The 20,231-nt window shown below is 31.9% G+C and overlaps 2 protein-coding genes across 2 annotated transcripts; both read right to left on the reverse strand.

Annotated features, from left to right (window-relative positions):
- Positions 1-854: 854 nt before the first annotated feature.
- Positions 855-13,040, reverse strand: LOC139484240 (uncharacterized). The gene is made up of 7 exons (XM_071267975.1): positions 12,945-13,040; positions 11,617-11,992; positions 11,235-11,306; positions 10,045-10,490; positions 4,792-5,083; positions 1,435-1,734; positions 855-877 (listed from the first exon to the last, which is right to left on the reverse strand). The coding sequence occupies exons 1-7, from the start codon at positions 13,038-13,040 to the stop codon at positions 855-857; spliced, it is 1,605 nt and encodes a 534-aa protein (XP_071124076.1).
- A 4,470-nt stretch (positions 13,041-17,510) lies between these two features.
- Positions 17,511-19,017, reverse strand: LOC139484241 (uncharacterized). The gene is made up of 4 exons (XM_071267976.1): positions 18,996-19,017; positions 18,808-18,879; positions 17,765-17,970; positions 17,511-17,732 (listed from the first exon to the last, which is right to left on the reverse strand). The coding sequence occupies exons 1-4, from the start codon at positions 19,015-19,017 to the stop codon at positions 17,511-17,513; spliced, it is 522 nt and encodes a 173-aa protein (XP_071124077.1).
- Positions 19,018-20,231: the final 1,214 nt, after the last annotated feature.

The raw sequence follows: 20,231 nt of genomic DNA on the forward strand, positions 1-20,231 counted from the left end.
TAAAAAAAAAATTATTCAACAACAGATAACGACAAAAAAAAACACTTAAAAGAAAAACAGAGATGTAAACCATAAATGATAACAAAATAAGCTTGCGGTCAGGGATGATTCTATAATTGCAATTTTTAAAACGTCCATGGGCAAATCAATTGCATATTCAGGACGATAATTAGCCCTGTTTTGTACTACAACGACACGCTGAGCCTGATTTTCAGCATTTTGTTTTAAAGATACCAGTTTGCATGAAGATATATTATTCTGACTCCGAACCGACAAGTCTTTGCTTTTACTGATAAATGCCACGTGCTTCGCTAGAGAGAAGAAGGAGCAAATATTAATGTAATAGTCTGTTGAGAACTCTCGCAACCAAGGGCGAACACGAAAGTTACCTTATTACTACAAAGTTAACCATGAAAAGCATAACATTTCTATTTGGTTACTATGATTGTTACTCTGTATGGATTATCTTACATTATTTAATACTGTGGATTCACTTATTTTCGTGGAGGTTTGGCATGCCATGGAGCCAGGTTCAGGCCGCCATTTTTCTTAGGGTGTCTTGTCCAGGTTCGGGAAAGTGGGCATTGTTATGTTATAGTTCGGTTCTGTGAGTGCTGCATTTTGTTGTGGTGTTTCTGTTGTATCGTAGTTCTCATCTTATATTTGATGTGTTTCCCTCAGTTTAAGTTGACCCGCGCTAGAACGAATTTATAAATATAAACTGGTAAGCAATTTTAAATAATAATAAGCAAGGCCATTTTTATTCTCAGTATTACGTTCGTGTCGCAAATCTTTAATTTTATAAAGATGATGAAAACTGAGGCCAGAATTCTAGTTTAGATGCGGATTAATTATCAGTTGTTTAGATAAACTTTTTCTAAAAAGTTACACAGTATTTAAGTATTTTATTATTGCTCTTATTGGTATAAATATTGATTTTGTAATCAGTAAATAGAATCATGCTACATATTAAACAATAATGACGAACACGTAAACAAAGTGTATGTAAGGAAACTGTTGATTATGGACGCAAATTTGTTTTATTCATTTGGATTTTAATTGTTTTTATGATGAGATCCCTTTTTTGTAAATTCCATGGTCTTTTTCTATAATAACATTTTGTTGATACTGTTGAAAATATCATGTGTATATAAAACCAGAAAATTAATCATCGAGTTGAAAAAAGTTATAATGGAATTTTTTGTAGGTCAGAAAAAGACATCGACTTGTGTTGTTGATTAATACAATTTTATGAACTAAGAGAGAAAATGAGTGCAAACATATCTGGTATGATATAACACATAGCAACATTTTTTTTTTATTATATTGTATCTAATTATTTCGACCAGACTACACATGTTAGTGTATAATTGTTTATGTACGGAGGGCACTTCAAAGATCCGCATTTGGAAAGAACTTCATAGAACAGTTTACCCAGATTCTGATTTACGCCTCCCAATATATACTCTGGGTTTCTGTCAACGCATACGTACGCGGGAGCAATTGTATGGACATAATAACCCGACGCTAAATATCCATGGTATTCAATCTTCCATCCATTGTAGCATGTATTCTTTCCGGGATTCATTATGACAGAAGTAGCCTGAGTCGTTCTACAAAGAGCACATGGAACATCTTCATCTTGAGAATTTGGGGCAAAAACGTTATTGTTGAATTCTCCACCATACATATGGCCTGCATCATTTCCACTAGTCTTAACATAGTTTGGACAGGTGGTAAACACACACATTCAGCTGCCGATCCTTTATTATCATAGTAACCACCTCCGGCAAACCCTGTTATAAAGATATACGTTACATCAATATACAAATGTGTGATATAAAATTCGTTAAATCATAATTTCAACCTTTTATGGTATAACTGCTTGATATTCGAGTGCAAGTTATCATTGTATTATTTCAACCTAGCAGTTTAAATTAGATTAAATGATTTTAGAATTTTGAAAGACACGGTCTTATTCCTTTTTACTAGATCAGTAAACCACTTTATATCTTAGCATTTGTAAACAATTATGCATGCATCGAGAATGTATAGTTATATCTTATAAATATGAATGTTGTTTCTATACTAAATGAAATTATGTGAAAAACCAAGGCTAAGTGTTGAAGGCAGTATTTTAAACTATAATGGTTTACTTTGCTTACTGTTACATGGATGGAGAGTTGTCTCATTGGCACTCGTACCACATCTTCTTATATCTATAGATATTAACTACATATAAATTGTTATCAAAGGTACCAGAATTATAATTTAATACGCCATGTACGCCAGACGCGCGTTTCGTCTACATAAGACTCATCAGTGACGCTCAGATCAAAATAGTCATAAAGCCAAACAAGTTCAAAGCTGAAGTGCACTGAGGAGCCGAAATTTCAAAACGTTCTGAGAAATACGGCTAAGGTAATCTACTCCTGGGATAAGAAAATCCTTAGCTTTTCAAATTTTCAATGTCTTGTAACAGGAAATTTATAAAAATGACCATTTAATTGATATTCATGTCAACACCGAAGTGCTCACTACGGAGCTGTTGATACTCTCGGGGACGAAACGTCCACCAGCAGTGGTATCGACCCAGTGGTGTAAATAGTTATGAAAGATACCAGGATTATAATTTTATAGCGCGTTTCGTCTACATAAGACTCATCAGTGACGCTCAGATCAAAATATTCATAAAGCCAAAACCAAAGTGATGGTTGATGGTAATAATTATTGTTATTGATTATTATGTGGTTTCGACAATAGCTACTACGTATACCACTCAAGTTTAATTTGAAAAATGATTCTAAAAACCTTTTTATAAAAAAAAACCGCCAACATTTAAAAAGACTCCATAAATCCTCGATAATTATCTTGTTTTTCTTAAATAACTCAAGAAGGATAGTATGCAAGATGAAATTGAAGATGAAAATTGGAAATATATCAAAGAGCCAACACCTCGATCAAAGAGCAGAAAACCGCCGGAAGCGTGCTTCAGCTGGACCCTTAACAAAATAATGTACTAGTTCAGTGATAATGGGTGACATACAAAACTCCGAATATATTTATGAACTAAAGTTTTTTTGTTAAAATGTATCCAATTTTGAAAGTGGTATAGCTTTCTTAACATATTTACCTGAATATACCAATTCTGTGCCATTATTCGAACACTGCTTTCTTCCCCATCTTGTATACGTTGTTCCAATGCCTGCAATCAACTATGAATTAGTCTTGCTCCTTCATATTGAGATTAAAACGAAAGAAAATGTCTTTTGTTTTTGCATTTCAAGGATAAATGTTTGAAGTTTAAGGTCGATTTCGATGTTATATTAACGTTTTGGTATACTTATTTGGTTATACATTCTAAGCTGACTGTAATTCTTTTTGAATTGCATATTTAACTTATAAGCCTATGCAATATGAGGATTATATTTGACCACCAGGTCGACAATTTATGAAATACCTGTTTACAAAATTTTGAATTTTTTGAAATACTAAGGTTTTTCCAATTCAGGCATAGATTACCTTACCTGTATTTGGCAAAATTTTTAGGAATTTTGGTTCCAATGCTCTTCAAATCCGTACTTTTTTGGTATTTTTTACTTTTTTTGGATTCGAGCGTCACTGATGAGTCTTTTGTAGACGAAACGCGCGTCTGGTGTATATACAAAATTTAGTCCTGGTATCTATGATGAGTTTATTTACTACCATGCACTGGGTCGATGCCACTGCTTGTGGAGATTTATTTCCCCGAGGGTATCACCAGCCCAGTAGTCAGCACTTTTGTGCTGACATGAATTATCATTGATATGGTTATATGTATAAATTAACTGTTTACAATATTTTGAATTTTTAAAATACCAAGGCTTTTCTACCTCAGGCATATATTACCTTAGCTGTATTTTGCAAAACTTTTAAGAATTTTGGTCCCCAATGTTTTTCAACTTCGTACTCTTTTGGCATTTAAACTTTGTTTTTGGAATCGAGCGTCACTGCTGAGTCTTTTTTTAGACGAAACGCGCGACTGGTGTTTATACAAAATTTAGTTCTGGTATTTATAATGAGTTTATTTGAAGGACAAATATGATGCGATAGGGGAAAATATGAGGCAATTGCGGCTTATTTACCTACACCAGATGCGATAAAGTTTGAAAGTATATTACATTTGTTTTGAAAGAGCTTTACAGAATTCGAATTCTTTTGATATTCTCTAAGCATAACTGTAGTGGGTCATTTTCAAAAATGGATTGACAATAATCACTGTAACATTTACAATATAATAACCAGCAATTACTTTGTTTATATAATTAATTAATATCGAAAATTATGACTCAAGTGACGTCGTTTGAAAAAAACGGTTATGCTGAATGCCTTTCTGTTACTTTAACGCATTACATGATATTTTATTGAAATGTTGTTTGGAGATAAATAGAAAACGCCATGACAATAACAGAAAAATGACCATAAAACAAATTACATGATTCAAAACAAACAATGTAAACGAAATTAGTTATGCAATTCATTTTTACATGACCTTGTACTTTTCATAAATGTATTCCATGCAAACGCCTATTCCATGCCATGTGAACATTTCTAAATATCAACCTGAGTTCACATCACATATAAGTGAGCACGGATAGTTCATAGCTTTAAATAATGAGAAAGTCCCATCCTCTGAAGTAGCTTTGTTTCTACAAAAATGTCATGTAATCGCGCAGTACACAATTATTACCGTTTGGAACATTTATAACTATAAGGTAAGAAAAAAAAGACATTTCATAGGTTTAGTCTTACTGTGAAAATCTCTAAATGAACTTTGCAGCTGTTTTATAGTCTGTTCCTGTCGTTGAAATAATTTCTGCTGTTGCTGAATAGATATGTTCTGTTGTTGGATAAATGTCTGTTGTTGCTGAATGATCTTTTCTTGATTAAGATTAGTTAATGCTTGTTGTTGGTTCTCATTAGAGAGCTGTTTCGCTGTTGCATTTAATATAGCAACAATACTTTCCACTCGGTTCAACCGATTAATCAGTACATCTGGGTCATTTAGTAGTAACCTTTTGTCTTCTGTGGTGACCAGATTTGCCTTAAAATAAAGAAAATATATTAAAAACACAATCATGGTTAAAAGTCTGTTATTACCTATGAAGACATAAAATGACACAATTTGTATCTTATCATTCAAGATTTAGAAAAGGTCACAAATGGTCTCAGGTCTATATTAAAGATGTCTAGTTTTTAAATCGTGATTTGTAAATTCGACATATTTAAAATGGTGCAATTGCTCAGTCGTTTGACTTATTTCGTTTAATAAAATAAAGTGTGTACAGAGTTATAATAAAACATTAAAAGGGATAAAAGACCTATTGATGAACACCTTCTTCTTTTAAAAAAGTAGATATGTTTCGCAAAAAGTACATTTGATGCTCGAAATCGTAAAATGACTTTCTTTTGTTAAAAAAATATTTAAAATACATCTGAAACCTTTGCATTTAGAATATAAGGGTTGTGGGTATCAGTTACAAACAAGGTTTAATCTACCATGTTCTACACAAGAGGGTCCATATGAATATGATAAAAAGCAAATGTTTCCAATGGCAATAACACATTATTCACTGGTTAAAGATTTACTCTATCTAACCTACATAAAAGTTTGAGTCGAATTATGCTAAATACTTGAAATGGTAAAATTGTTTGTCGAATCAAAAGACAACTTTCTTTAAAAACGTTTATGCACCCGTCTCTTAAAACACGGTCAAATAAACTCATCATATATATCAGAATTGACATTTTATATTAACGCCAGACGTGCGTTTCGTCTATAAAAGACTCATCAGTGACGCTCGAATAAAAAAATGTTAAAATGGCCTAATAAAGTACGAAGTTGAAGAGCATTGAGGACCAAAATTTTTTAAAAGTTTTGCCAAATACAGCTAACGAAATCTATTCCTGAGAAACAACAGCCTTAGTAATTCAAAAATTTAAAGTTTTGTTAACAGTTAACATTATATTCTTTTGTGTCTATTTCAGAGAAATTATTTGTTTTCATCTATATTCATACTATTACAAGAAAAAAATGAAAATCTATTAAAAAACAAACGGCAGTATAAAAAAAACACAAACCTTGCCAAAATCATAGGATTATATCTGATGTTTTGGAAGAATAAGCTTAACATAATCCATATGCGACACTCGTTTTTTTGTCATATACAGGTACAAACCTGGTTATATGTCGCATTCGGTAGGTAATATTCCAGGATACAAGGAATTTATTATGGTTACGGGTGTTGGAACACATCCGTTGACAACTGTGAAACAGATATTCCATAACGGTCAACCAATGTATGATAGATCCGTTTAAGAATATCTTCAACGTTACCCCTTGGAGCTCGTGGTTTAAAAGCTACTATATCACCAACAACCCTATAGGGAAATGTTATATAGGCTCTGAAATATCGTATCAATTGGGATACGTATATATATATATATATATATATATATATATACCTCATATGCAGGTGCTGCTGAAATTACATATAGTGCTGCTATAAAGGAATGAAAAGTTCACAATTGGGAAGCTGGTAACATCTCATTTTTTTCTCCACTGACCCTTTTAAAAGTCATATTTAGTTTGCCTCTTTCTATTGATCGTATTGTACCAAATAACAAATTCAAATTCAATTTGAAAGAATCATCATTCCGTAAGTGTTGTCATGAAGTTAGTTATGTTTCACTAAGTGACATGATATCGATATAGCAGAGTAACTCCCCGTCAAACTAAGAGACAAAAGATGTCTTTTATGCCATTTAGGATGTACTGCGTTCAATAACAGATACGAACCCAGAGGAGTAGGTTCAGTAAGACCCCTTTTTGTCCCAAAACTATCGCAGTTTTAGAAAATTGTGAAAATATAATTTTTAAGCTATATTTTGGAAAGTAAAATGCTTCTGCCATATAAATATGAGATGTTTTTGACAACACAATGCACATTTATTGCGTTCTAGCATCATTAAGTCATGCTAAATGACGGAAATCTTCAAAACTTTATGCATAAATAGTTTATTTATATCGACTATACCTGTGCAGTAGACTATGTATTGACCTAGAGACTTACACATTTTAAGAAGTTAAAATTAGTTTTCAAATCGAAATCTGGGATTTCCCGTGTTATAAATAGAGTAAACACATTCTATATCTTACATAGGTGTCAACTTTTTTTGTCTAATTTTTCATATTAAAACTTGAATCAGAGCGTTTTTAATGACTAAATCAGTTAAGATATTTTACATACACTAATCGAATCAATTGAAATAGACACTTAAGTCTTTAAAAAGTGCCACTGCTGGTGGACGTTTCGTCCCCGAGGGTATCACCAGCCCAGTAGTCAGCACTTCGGTGTTGACATGAATATCAATTATATGGTCATTTTTATAAATTTTCTGTTTACAAAACTTTGAATTATTCGAAAAACTAAGGATTGTCTTACCCCAGGATTAGATTACCTTAGCCGTATCTGGCACAACTTTTAGGAACTTTGGGTCCTCAATGCTCTTCAACTTTGTATTTGTTTGGCTTTTTAACTATTTTGATCTGAGCGTCACTGATGAGTCTTATGTAGACGAAACGCGAGTCTGGCGTAGAAAATTATAATCCTGGTACTTTTGATAACTATATCCAAAAACTTTTGTTAGATGAACCTGAAATTTGAGGCCAAAATCGGCCCTTACCGGACCTACTCCTTTTGTTGAATCTTTACATGTTTCACTTAGACTTATTAAACTTCATACCTATGTTTCCTTTGAAAATTGTGTGTCCTATCATATCGGCTTATTACAATTCAGTGTTTTAGTTTCAGTCAGTGTTCGTATCCTTTATGAAATTAGTTTTTTTTTTTTTGGGAGAAATTTGTCCTGAATTCAATAGTGTATCTAAAGGAGACAAAAAATGTATACTAATAACTACCAATCAAATTCAATACATACTTATGCACATAACTGTGCACTCGACACTTGCTTCTTGGGTTGCATTTATCAAGAAAATGTAATAGTCAAAATAATGCATTAAAATATAAATAAGGCCTTCACAAAAAACAAGAAATATGCTACTATTAACTGGTTTACGGGAGTTGAAATGTTTTTTAGAATGCACCTGATTAGTCAAATATTATTTAAATGGTCAAGACTCAACAATCTAAAACAATGTCTTAATCTTAAGAGCAATTCAGGAATCCAATCAGGTGAACATAAATAAAGGCAACAGTAGTATACCGCTGTTCAAAACTCATAAATCCATGGACAAAAAACAAAATCGGGATAACAAACTAAAACCGAGGGAAACGCATTAAATATAAGAGGAGAACAACGACATAACACTAAAATGTAACACACATAGACAAAATCCCACGAGAATAATACATATAACATCAAAACCAAATACATGAGTTTGGGATAGACAAGTACCGTGACACGTCTTATCGCAATGTGAATTTACACTCATACTCATAATCATTTCACAGCAGATTATTTGAAGATTAAAAAAAATCTTAACTTAGCATTGTTTTAAATGAACGTAGCTCCATCTATGTTTACATATATGCCACATTCCCGAAAATGACTGTTTTACTGAGAGTGGATTCGCATTACTATAAGACGTGTCACGATTTTTGTTTATCCAACATTCATGTGTTTAGTTATGATGATATTTAGTTTCTGGTTAACATGTCGAAATGTACTATTGTAATGTTAATGTCTCTGTTCTGAATGTCATTACATTTATTTGTACTGTATGCAATGGTCATATAATTGTTTAATTTTAGTGTAGCATTCAAATTGCCTATTGGATTTGTCTGTATGTTAAAAGTAAAATAACAAAAATAACAAATTCCGACAAAAATTCAAAACGAAGAGTCCGTAAAGTCATGATTTTTCAATGTTCTTCTATCTAATCACTCATATGTTGTAAATTGATGTATACGAAGTAATACACGATTTTGTAGAAATTCAGGTTTTCTAATATCGCTTCGATAATACCGTCTCTCGTTTTGATGCAGTACTGAATATGGTGTCATATTCATTGCAGACATCTGTTCTCTAATTGTCCTGACTATGCATAACACACTGGTCATTATGCATTCAATATTCAATCATTCATCCAATATCTCTTTATATATAGTCATATTGAATTCGGGCTTGTCTATCAAAGAACATATGTTGACTTAAAAATAATTGCATGTGTGTGTGTGGGTGTGTCATTTTTTTTATTATCATGACAAATTAATGTTAAATATGAGCCCAGTTCGTTATCCCATAAGCTAGCAGTCAATTTGATATTCAGACTTACAAATAGTAACTAATGTTGGTGTTATGAAAAAAGTAAATTGTATTTTTTTTGGTTATCTTTTTGTGACATTATAATATTATGGTTCGTTCTCCAAAGACGCCAAGTTTTCAAATTATTTGATGAATTGTCTATATAATTTCATAAATCGACATCAAAGAACGAAATACAAAAAAGAGACCAACAAGTTAAAAAAAACACCACACAGGAAACTTTGAAACCCTATAAGAGAGGGTACTCGATTCCTTCTCAACATGTGGCACCCGTTCTTTTTTTAATAGCAACTACAAGTTTACTTATGACAAATTTTATTGGAATATAAAGATATTAAAGGTTTAATAATCAAGTTTACCAGTATCAGATCGAATCATTATTTTTAAAACATGTTGATTAATAGACTGGCGCTAAAGAGTTATTAGGATTTTCTACTGATGAAATAAGTATCTTAAGATGCCAGGAAATCTCTTTGAATCTAAACTCGATCAGCTAATGTCACGATTTATTATGTATTGTCATAGTTGCTTTATATTTTCTCAAGCGTAAGAGAGGAATTGGATATGAAAGTAAAAATTTACCTTACATCGCAATGCGCCAAGTTGTAACGACATGTTAGGTTTATCATGCTATGCATTCATAGTCATGGAAACTATAGTCATACACATATATCATACCTTATTTTATTGCCATTTATTATATTACTTAGAACAGACTACACATGTCAGCGGATAATTGTTAATGTACGGTGGACATTTCAAAGATCCGCATACGGTAACAACGTCATAAAACAGTTTACCATAATGTTGAGCCGCACCTCCAATAACGTAGTCTGGGTTTATATCAATGCATTCGTAAGTCGAAGCAGCGGCGTTTTGATAACCTCCTGACGATAAATATCCATAATACTCTCTCGTCCATCCGCTGTAACATCTATTCTTTCCAGGAATCATTATCACAGAAGAAGCTCGAGTCGTTCGACATAGTGCACATGGAACATCTTGACCATCAGCATAAGAGGCAAAAAAGTTATTATTGAATTCTCCACCGTATATTTGAGCAAAATTTGAACCTCTAGTTTTTAAATAATTAGGATCTGGTGGTAAACACACACTCTCAGCTGCCGAGCCCGATACACCATAGTAACCACCACCAGCATATCCTGTAAAAAAAGTATCTCGATATACATTCCAGTTGATGCATATCACATGTATTAACATATACATATTGCACCAAATCAGTCATACATGTAAGTCACAAAAATATTAAAGTTTCCTGTCAGTGCAGCTAACGAGATTAGATTTTCAATCTATACGAAACTGCTGATATATAATTATTTCTAATTGTATACAGTGAAGAAAAGTTAAAAAGGGGACATAAAGTGTTATTAAATTCACATTTGACAATTTGTTATTGTTTTTTATATCAAGGGTAAATTTGTTATTAAACACAAAAAAGATTGACAAAGCAAATAAATAGAGCAGCCTGTAGTAGTTTTGAGTTGTGGCTATCAAAATAAAGGTACCAACAGGTAGTATTATATTTTAAAAATCTTTTTAAAATAGTGGTTGTAGTTTATAGATTTAGTTCATAAGTGTTTTCTCGTTTCTTTTTCTTTCATGTATATACAGTTGGTAATCATGTTTAACTGGATTTACACTAGTCTTTTTTTTTTTGGGGGGGGGTCCTTCATAGCTTGCTGATCGGTGTGAGTCAAGGCTCCGTGTTGAAGGCGGTTCTTTGACCTATAATTGATTTCTTTTACAATTTGTGACCTGGACCTGAATAGTTCTTTCATTGGCACTCATACCACATCTTCTGTCAACTGGTTAGTTATGCGATAAGGGAAATTCAATTCTTAGAAACTTAAAATGAATAATATGTTAAATAAAATTAATTTCTTCACCTGAGTAAACCAATTCTGTATTATTTTTTGGACACTGCTTTCTCCCCCATCTAATATAAGTTGTTCCAAAATCTGAAATCAATGCAATGTTTGCTTGCTGATTATGGTAAATTTTTAATCAAAATATAACCTCTTCATGAAATATTTTCGTAGAAAAAGTTAAAGTTCGAATTTTATTAACAACTTTAAAAATCATGTGTATTACGAAAATATTTGCCTTTGGCTTATTATATTTCATATCATATAGTTTTGATGTTTTAATATAACGTCAGCAACAACAACAAAAAAGAATGCCATACTATCTTTCTAAAACGTTTCACATAATTAATCCTGTGATGGATTTAATTTTTTTCTTCGAAGAAAACTGACACAAGAGTCTTACCTTGAGAACTGCTAAATGACCCTTGTAATTGTTTAATTGTCTGCTCGTGTTGTTGGATCAATGTTTGTTGATGCTGGTTTGATGTCTGTTGTTGATAGATTGATATTTGTTGTTGATTGATTAATGACTGTTGTTGTTGCGTTAACGTCTTCTGTTGTTGAATTGATGTCTGATGTTCAAGGATTGATGTCTGTTGTTGCTGAATTGTTTTCTCTTGCTGTTGAATAGTCAATCCCTGTTGTTGATTTTCAGTAGATAACTGTTTTACAGTAGCATTTAATATTGCAACAATATTTTCTACTCGGTTCAACCGATTAATTAGTATGTCTTGGTCATTAATCAATAACCTCTTCTCTTCCAAAGTAACCATGTTTACCTTAAAACAGAGGAAATAATATAAGCAGACAAATCTACTTAGATGCACCATGTTTGCTATTATATAATTCAACATAAACTGGTTCTTATCATTCATAAGTTATAAAAGGTCACAAAGTGTCTCACAATGTTATCATGTGTACGCCAACATGTACGTTAAAGAATCCCGATATGTATATGTTGGTCTTGTGCTGTTAGTTTTTCTTTAGTCGGGTTGTTGTCTCATTTTCCGTTTTCATTCTCTGAATATATGACTTATAATTACCAGATTCTAAATGTTTCGTGAATTGTTGATGCTGCCAAAACAAGGAGGAAACGACATTCGGAATGTGTCTTACCCCTTGTTTTGGCAACATCTTTCATATCCAAATCCAAAAAAAAAATCATTTTTTTAAAATGATGTCATGAGAACCCCTTTCCTTTTAAAAATGTCTAAATCAGATTCTAAGTTTTAATTTTGGGTACTACATGGTCTATTTATGATTTACAGGCGTTTTCTTTCGGAAATCTGAAGGTATATGAACAGATGTGAGAGGTTTTGTCAATGATACAGATAGTAAATGTATACATATTCATGACATGTTACTTTAAAATTATAAAACAAAATTGTACTCTCAATCTCTTTCCCACTTGTTTTTATGGCGATGTCCCTTGCCACCATCTCACTGCATTTGTATACTCTTAATCATAACGAATTCTCTGTACCCATGTCTGAATTGATGTTATTGGGATTTAACATGTTTAATGAAGGTAATCTATGTATTAACCATTAATCATTAAGTCACGGATTTCGTTTCCACATATTTCTTAAAAATCTAAACTAAATTCTTCCATATATGCAACGAGTTTGTTGAAAACTATGACTGAACCAGTAGAAAAAATATATTTTTAACGCGATGAGCTGTCTTAATCTATCTACGATACGTTGTTTAATAAGCCTGAAATTAACATACGATCTGGGTAAACTCATCGATACACATTGGTAGCCTTCGGCTGCTGTCTGCTTTATCGTCAGTTTGTTGTCTCTTTGATACATTCGCCATACCCATTCTCAATTTTACATTATCGTATTTGTATATCGTAAACGACAAGTTGAAAAAGTGATATATGTATTAAAACGTTATTCTAAAAGAGCAGATTTGTTTCAGCCTATCTCATAACACCAAATCGAATTGGCTTTTTTTTAATTAAATATTATTTTAGTATTTCAATTTATATTAATAGCATTTTTTCAAATGTTTTTTTTTCATTTTAAGACCAAAAAAAGACACACAAAAAAATAATTTATTACCTGACAACACCGAACAGATATTTAGGAATCGAATAACAAAAAAGAAATCATTATTGCCACAATATGAAAGTCTGAACAAAATCACATATGATATATATTTAAAAATCAAAACATTCAGATCCCATATCCAACTAAGTTGGACATCACGTGACTTTTGTGACGTATATAAGCCGCCATTTTGTTTTATATTTCCCCATATAAAATGCATATATGCTTCAATACAGTTTAATTTTCTCTTAAACCTAATCCGTTTTCTTACTTTTGCAAATCAATCCTTGATATTCAAACATATTTCTATCAAACAATGTTGGTCCTAACAGTTTAATTTTTGATTAAATTCGGTCAAATCGGAATCGTAAAACATACACTTTTTCTCCTCATTTCTCCGTTGAGTCAATGCTAAATTACCGATACCCATGTCTACTTTTACAACAAATAAAGAAATTCTGTAAATAAAAAACAAACTTTGCAAATCGATTAAGTATATTCAAACATATAGCAGTGGAAAATACTACTTAAAACAGTTTAATTTCAGGGCAATTTCGGTCAAACATCGATTTAAAAACGGGAATTTTCCGAGATTTTTCAAAATGGCGGCTGATGTATCATATGAAAATGTTGCATCAAATCAATGATTTCTATAGTAGACTTTCCTAAATTATATTTAATTTTTCATAAGGAATCTCTGATGTTTCTGTTATTTCCCTTTAGTGATATTTCGATATCATTGATTACAAAATTTCTTAATAAGTGTGACACGCGAACATTTATTTTGACTGATATTCATCCAGGAGATACTGTTACCAGAAAATACTTTACATTATCTATAATAAAAAAAATCTTTTCTTTTTTAAAGGTGTTTTTCAAGTTTTCTGTATATTTTATCTTTCTTTAGAAATATATTTATTCATTTCTTTTAAAACAAAAACAAAAATGTTTTCATCCTAAGAGAAAAAAAACAATGTCCAATTATAATAGATAAATATTCTATACCTTTAGAATTTCATTCCTTGACCAAACAGGTGAAATCTAACTTGGGTTATAATGTTACATCATAATATATTGTCAGGTAGACGTGAAAACCAAAAGCAACCAGCTGACATTAAACATCCTGTCAGTGTGTATACATGTATTACCAGAGTTTAAATTTTGTGATATACAAAAGTTTTCATAAATGTACAAATAAATATCTTCTCCTTCCTGTGTTAAATCAGAAGAAGTATGTTTCATTATAAACTTTAGGAAAATATGAATATTATGAAAATTTCTTAAAAAAAACATTTTTTGCTTAAAAGTCATTCAAATATTTATATGTTTCTATAATTATTTCAAAGAAATATTCTGATTCAAATTTTAATTTAAATGAATTTCGATCATTGAATATGATTTTATTGTTATTTATCTTTTAATTCAATATTTAAAGCTAAATATATATAGGCAATGAATCGATTTAAAGTTTAAATTGTGTAAAACAAAAGATTTATTACATGTATATACATTCCAACAGAGACGTATAATACGATTGGTCTGGTTTTAACAATATTGTATACCCGATAATATCTATCGACAGAGTTATCGGTCCTGAATAGGACTGATATAGTTGGGTATGATGTCCGACATGTGGCACCCGTCGTCTTATACGTACAAACCGAGTGATAAGTCTAATTCTACATGCCAAATTCGTTGAAAAGGAGAACGGAATTTTGCTAACAACATTGTTACGTCGTCATCTTTGAAACAGAAATTTTAAAAATAGTCAATTACGTTGTAGCTTGGGATGGCGTCGTTTATTTTTATTTTTTTGAAGGGATGACTTGCATCTTAAGTACTTGGAGCTTGTTATTATAAAATTATGAAACGCGAAGCCTGTATTATCGTAACACATGGGAGATATATACTCTATAATTATTGACTTTTGATTTTAACTACTCTGACTGATCAAGTGATAATTCAAACAAAACGTACTATTTCGCAGCTCGTGGTTCACATTTGTTGATTAACATTTCATAAGACTGATCAGGTAAATGAAATTATTATTTACCTTGTGTTAATTTATAATATTGAGAATGATATTTGAATAGCGTAAAAACCATGTATACCAGCTTTTCACTGAAGTAAAAAAATATTCTAAAAGAAATAATCAATCATACTTTTCATTATTAAAATTATAGTTTACGCTACATATTTATTTCTTTGGGATACTTACTATATGGTATATTTTGACAATAGTGAACAAAAAGGTTAATAGATATAGGAAGATGTGGTGTGAGTGCCAATGAGACAACTCTCCATCCAAATAACAATTTAAAAATTAAACCATTATAGGTTAAAGTACGGCCTTCAACACGGAGCCTTGGCTCACACCGAACAACAAGCTATAAAGGGCCCCAAAATTAGGCAGCAACCATTTGATTTTCTGGGGGGGGGGGGGGGGGGGGGGGGGGGCTATGGTTTTTTTTTGGAAAAAATAGTTTGTTTCCAGGTTTTGGTGAAAAAAATAATTTGTTTTGGACCCTGAGAAAAAAAAATTGTTTGTTTCACCCTCAGCTGCCACTATATGTAATGCTAAAATTGAAAGAAAAAAATTGTTTTCGTTTTGTCGCTATAAAAAAATAAATTGTTCTTCGTCCGAAGGCGAAAAAAAAGTTTGCACAGAAAAAAAAAACATAGCCCCCCCCCCCCCCCCCCCCGAAAATCAAATGGTTGCTGCCTTACTAGTGTAAAACCATTCAAACGGGAAAACCAACGGTCTAATCTATATAAACAAAACGAGAAACGAGAAACACGTATATATAAAACATGCTACACACAGGAACAAGTGATCACATTCGTGAGTTTCTTAATTGACAACATATTTGTTGGATATGGAAGTAGAATTTTCAACAAATTAGTGGCATTCCTATTGGAACGAACTGTTTACATTTCCTTGCCGACTTCTTCTTATTTGCATATAGGTATGAGTTTCTTCAAACACTTGGAAAAAAGGTGGATTGAAATGTTATGTAATTTTATTTCACATTTAGAAAAGTTGATGATGTTCTTGCCATTAATAATCTGAACTTTTCTGATTGTATTCGGATAACATATTTCCAATTTCTAAAACTAAAAAACACGTTGTCCGCCTCATTTTTAAACTTAAATCTAGAATTAGAAAATACACGGTCATCTCAGTGCCAGAATATATGACAAGCGAGACTATTTCAATTTTGAAACTTTTCAATTTCCCAAAACTAAGTACATAATATCAACTTCACCTGCATATGGGATATACATTTTCGAACTTATTCGGAATTTAGCTGCTATTCATAATTTGTAAAACATCACCAATATTTGAGCAAAAGGTAATGAGCCAGGGGTATGTCAAAGAACATTTTGTTCTTTTTTTAAAACAAAAAGTCATCGAAAGGTTCCAAGACCTTGTTGACCCGATGGTCTTGAAGTATATAGTCTGATAACTGATTTTGTTAATCATCATTATAACGTGTTGAAATATTTCCTGTGAATAGTATTTCAACTGTTTATTCAATATTCGGTGATAATAATTTGACGGGGCTCTGTAATTCACCCGGTCATTAGGTTATTTTGCTATGGTATTTTTTAGATTATTGTCTTTTTCTTACGAGCTTTCTTTATATGCCAGTATGTGTCTCTTTGTCTCATATTTGTTTGTTTGTATAGTAATTGAGATCATATCACAATGTTCACTGCTGTACCCATATTGAGACATTTTTACCTTTATGTCATTGTTTTATTCACACATTATTGTAAATAGAATGAATTTTATGCGACTGTCACACATGTAAGAGGTTTATCTTGTTATAAAACAAGGTGCAAACCCCAATTGTATCTTACGAAAATGCATCTACCAAGTCATGAATATGACTATTGTTATCCGATAGCTTTGTTGTCTTTGAACCTTGGATTGTGCCATTTTAAAAAAAAGAGACTTTTCGTTTTTAATTTACCTTGGAGCATTTTTTTGATTTCACTTTCTAAGGATGGTTTTTAGAAATGAATCGTCATAATCATTAGTCATATGCCTCAACAATTGTTTCCAAAAAAACAGATATTAAAACCTTTTATTCCGGTATACAAACGGAAAAAACATGGAAGGTTCTTATACCGTAATGAGACTACCTTTATCGGCTATAATTGTCAAGACGTGATTTAAAGCATTCATTTAACTAACGAGTAAATAGATATTTTATTATTCCTTTCTTGTCATCTATCACTTAGAACAGACTACACATGTTAGTGGATAATTGTCAATGTACGGTGGACATTTCAATGATCCACATCTGGAAAGAACTTCATAAAACAATTTGCCAAGATGCTGATCAACACCCCCAATGATATATTCTGGGTTGAGCTCAACACATACGTAAGCCGTAGCTGCTGCATGAACATGATTCCCGGACGCTAAATATCCATAATATTCTATCTTCCAGCCCTTGTAACATGTTTTTTTTCGGGAATCATTACAACAAGTGTGGCACGTTCTGCTCTACAGAGAGCACAAGGAACGTCTTCATCGTTAGCATTGGCGGCAAAAAAGTTCGAATCAAATTCTGCACCGATCATACGACCATATTCTCCCCCACTAGTTTTTACATAATTTGGATCTGGTGGTAGACATACATATTCAGCAGCTGCGCCTGGATCAGTATAGTGACTCCCACCTGCAAAGCCTGTAATAGTTATGTAACATCAGTATGGAAAAATAATAAATGCATACTTAGTAATCGGGAAATAATCCACATAATATTTTAAAACAATGAACATGTAGTTTATGTGAAATACTCGTATACTAGTATAATAAATGAAGGAAACATTTATCTTATACTTGAAGTAATCGGCAATGGGATGATATATTTTCTAATTGAAATGTGTAAAATTAAGAACACAATGATGCTAAAATATCACAGATGTAAAACTACCAACTACGAGTATCAAAACTCTGCATTTGATATATTCAACCTATATGAAAAAGTAAAACCACTAAAATAGTTATCAAAGGTACCAGGATTATAATTTAGTACGCTAGATGCGCGTTTCGTCTACATAAGACTCTTCAGTGACGCTCATATCAAAATATTTATAAAGCCAAACATGAACAAAGTTGAAGAGCATTGAGGATCCAACATTCCCAAAAGTTGTGCCAAATACGGCTAAGGAAATACTGAACTAAGAGGAAAATCCAATCGGAAAGTCCATAATCAAATGGCAAAATCAAATAACTAAACACATCAAAAACGAATGGACAAGAACTGTCATATTCCTGACTTGGTACAGGCATTTTCAAATGTATAACATGGTGGATTAAACATGGTGTTAAAGCGCTAACCCTCTCGCTTTGATGACAGTCACATCGAATACCGTTATATTTAAAATTATGCCTGAACTAAACAGACATAATAAATAAAATATTCAAAATATGGGAACAGCAGTCATCATCGTGTTACAATTATAAAAGGAACAATTTAACAGAACACAAAACATCTATACACAAAGTGTAACATATTTACCGGAATATATCAATTCTGTATTATTATTTGGACACTGCTTTCTTCCCCATCTAATATAAGTTGTTCCGATACCTGAAATAAAGTAGATAATGATTGGTGTATTTCAAATAGACCATAGACACATATTATGTTGATTGATTGGTTGCTTATTCAGACATGAAACCTTAAAACAATGCTTTGTTAAATACCATGTTTATGATACAATGGCATTTACGACACAATGGTTTCTTCAGTTAAAAGCACACTGAAGTACTCAAGTTGTAATTATTGTTTTACAGGTGAACTGAACAAGAAAGGCAAGAGATTGTTATATCTTCACATCAGCCAGATCAATTTGTCACACTCACACGAGTTAACAAAATATGAAGTTATACGTTGTTTGCTTGACTTTACGATTGTGTTTGGATCTTTTGTAAATTCTCTTCTTTATGAAAAAAGTCTTACTTGGAATGGTGTTAAATGAACTTTGCAAAAGTTAAATTGTCTGCTCCTGTTGTTGATTTATTATCTGTTGTTGTTGATTTATTGTTTGGTGTTGTTGGATGGTGTTCTGTTGTTGTTGCATTAATGTCTGTTGTTGTTGAAGTGTTGCCTGTTGCTGTTGAATTGATGCGTTTTGTTGTGTAATCCATGCCTGTTGCTGAAGTGTTGATGTCTGATGTTGCTGAATGATTTTCTCTTGCTGTTGATTAGTTAACATCTGCTGTTGGTTTTCGATGAATAACTGTTTTACTGTGGCATTCATTATTGCAACGATATTTTCAATTCGGTTCAAACGATTAACGAGTACATCTGGACCATTAAGCAATAGCCTCTTCTCTTCTGAGGTGACCAGATTAACACTAAAACAAAAGAAATATATTAACCAAATGATCATACTTAAACTTCCCTCATGTGCTTTGAAGAAACGATTTGACACAAATTGTTTCTTATCAATCTAATGTTAAGTAAGGTGACATAGACAAAGATTTCAACAAGTTTACATGCATAAGCTCACTGGTGCATTTGAACATAACAATATGGATATGACAATTTTTAAGAGGACATCTTGTTTTCGACATACTCCTACATTTTCCATAATAGTGTAACCGATAGAAATTTTTTAAGGCAAGGATTTTTTTAAATTGGGCATATCGACTAATTTATAAAACAAATAAACAAACGAAATAATCGGAAGCGTAAATATATAATATTGTAAGCCACCCGAGAGCATCCTGTCCTATACTCGGTAGTTTACTTTAATAACACTTAAATACAATATGTGACTCCTGAAGCAACTCTACATTTGTATTAAACTACCTAAATTACTTGTCAGGTATGGTCTTCAGGTTGTTTAATATGTATTTATTGAGCGATCCCTTGTATTCGAATGTTACTGAGCTAATTTTTGTTCCTAATATAATATTGTTATAACATCGTAAAAT

The sequence above is a fragment of the Mytilus edulis genome, chromosome 8 (genome assembly GCF_963676685.1).
Source record: "Mytilus edulis chromosome 8, xbMytEdul2.2, whole genome shotgun sequence".
Taxonomy (NCBI): Eukaryota; Metazoa; Mollusca; class Bivalvia; order Mytilida; family Mytilidae; genus Mytilus; species Mytilus edulis.

Coding starts and splice junctions, on each gene's coding strand:
- LOC139484240 (XM_071267975.1), bottom strand. CDS start 13,040: ATGGGTATGGCGAATGTATCAAAGAGACAACAAACTGACGATAAAGCA. Junction 11,993..12,944: donor TCGATGAGTTTACCCAGATC/GTATGTTAATTT, acceptor CTCTGTTTTAAG/GTAAACATGGTTACTTTGGA. Junction 11,307..11,616: donor GTCATTTAGCAGTTCTCAAG/GTAAGACTCTTG, acceptor CATTGATTTCAG/ATTTTGGAACAACTTATATT.
- LOC139484241 (XM_071267976.1), bottom strand. CDS start 19,017: ATGCCATTGTATCATAAACATG. Junction 18,880..18,995: donor GCCATTGTATCATAAACATG/GTATTTAACAAA, acceptor ACTTTATTTCAG/GTATCGGAACAACTTATATT. Junction 17,733..17,764: donor CAGAACGTGCCACACTTGTT/GTAATGATTCCC, acceptor ACATGTTACAAG/GGCTGGAAGATAGAATATTA.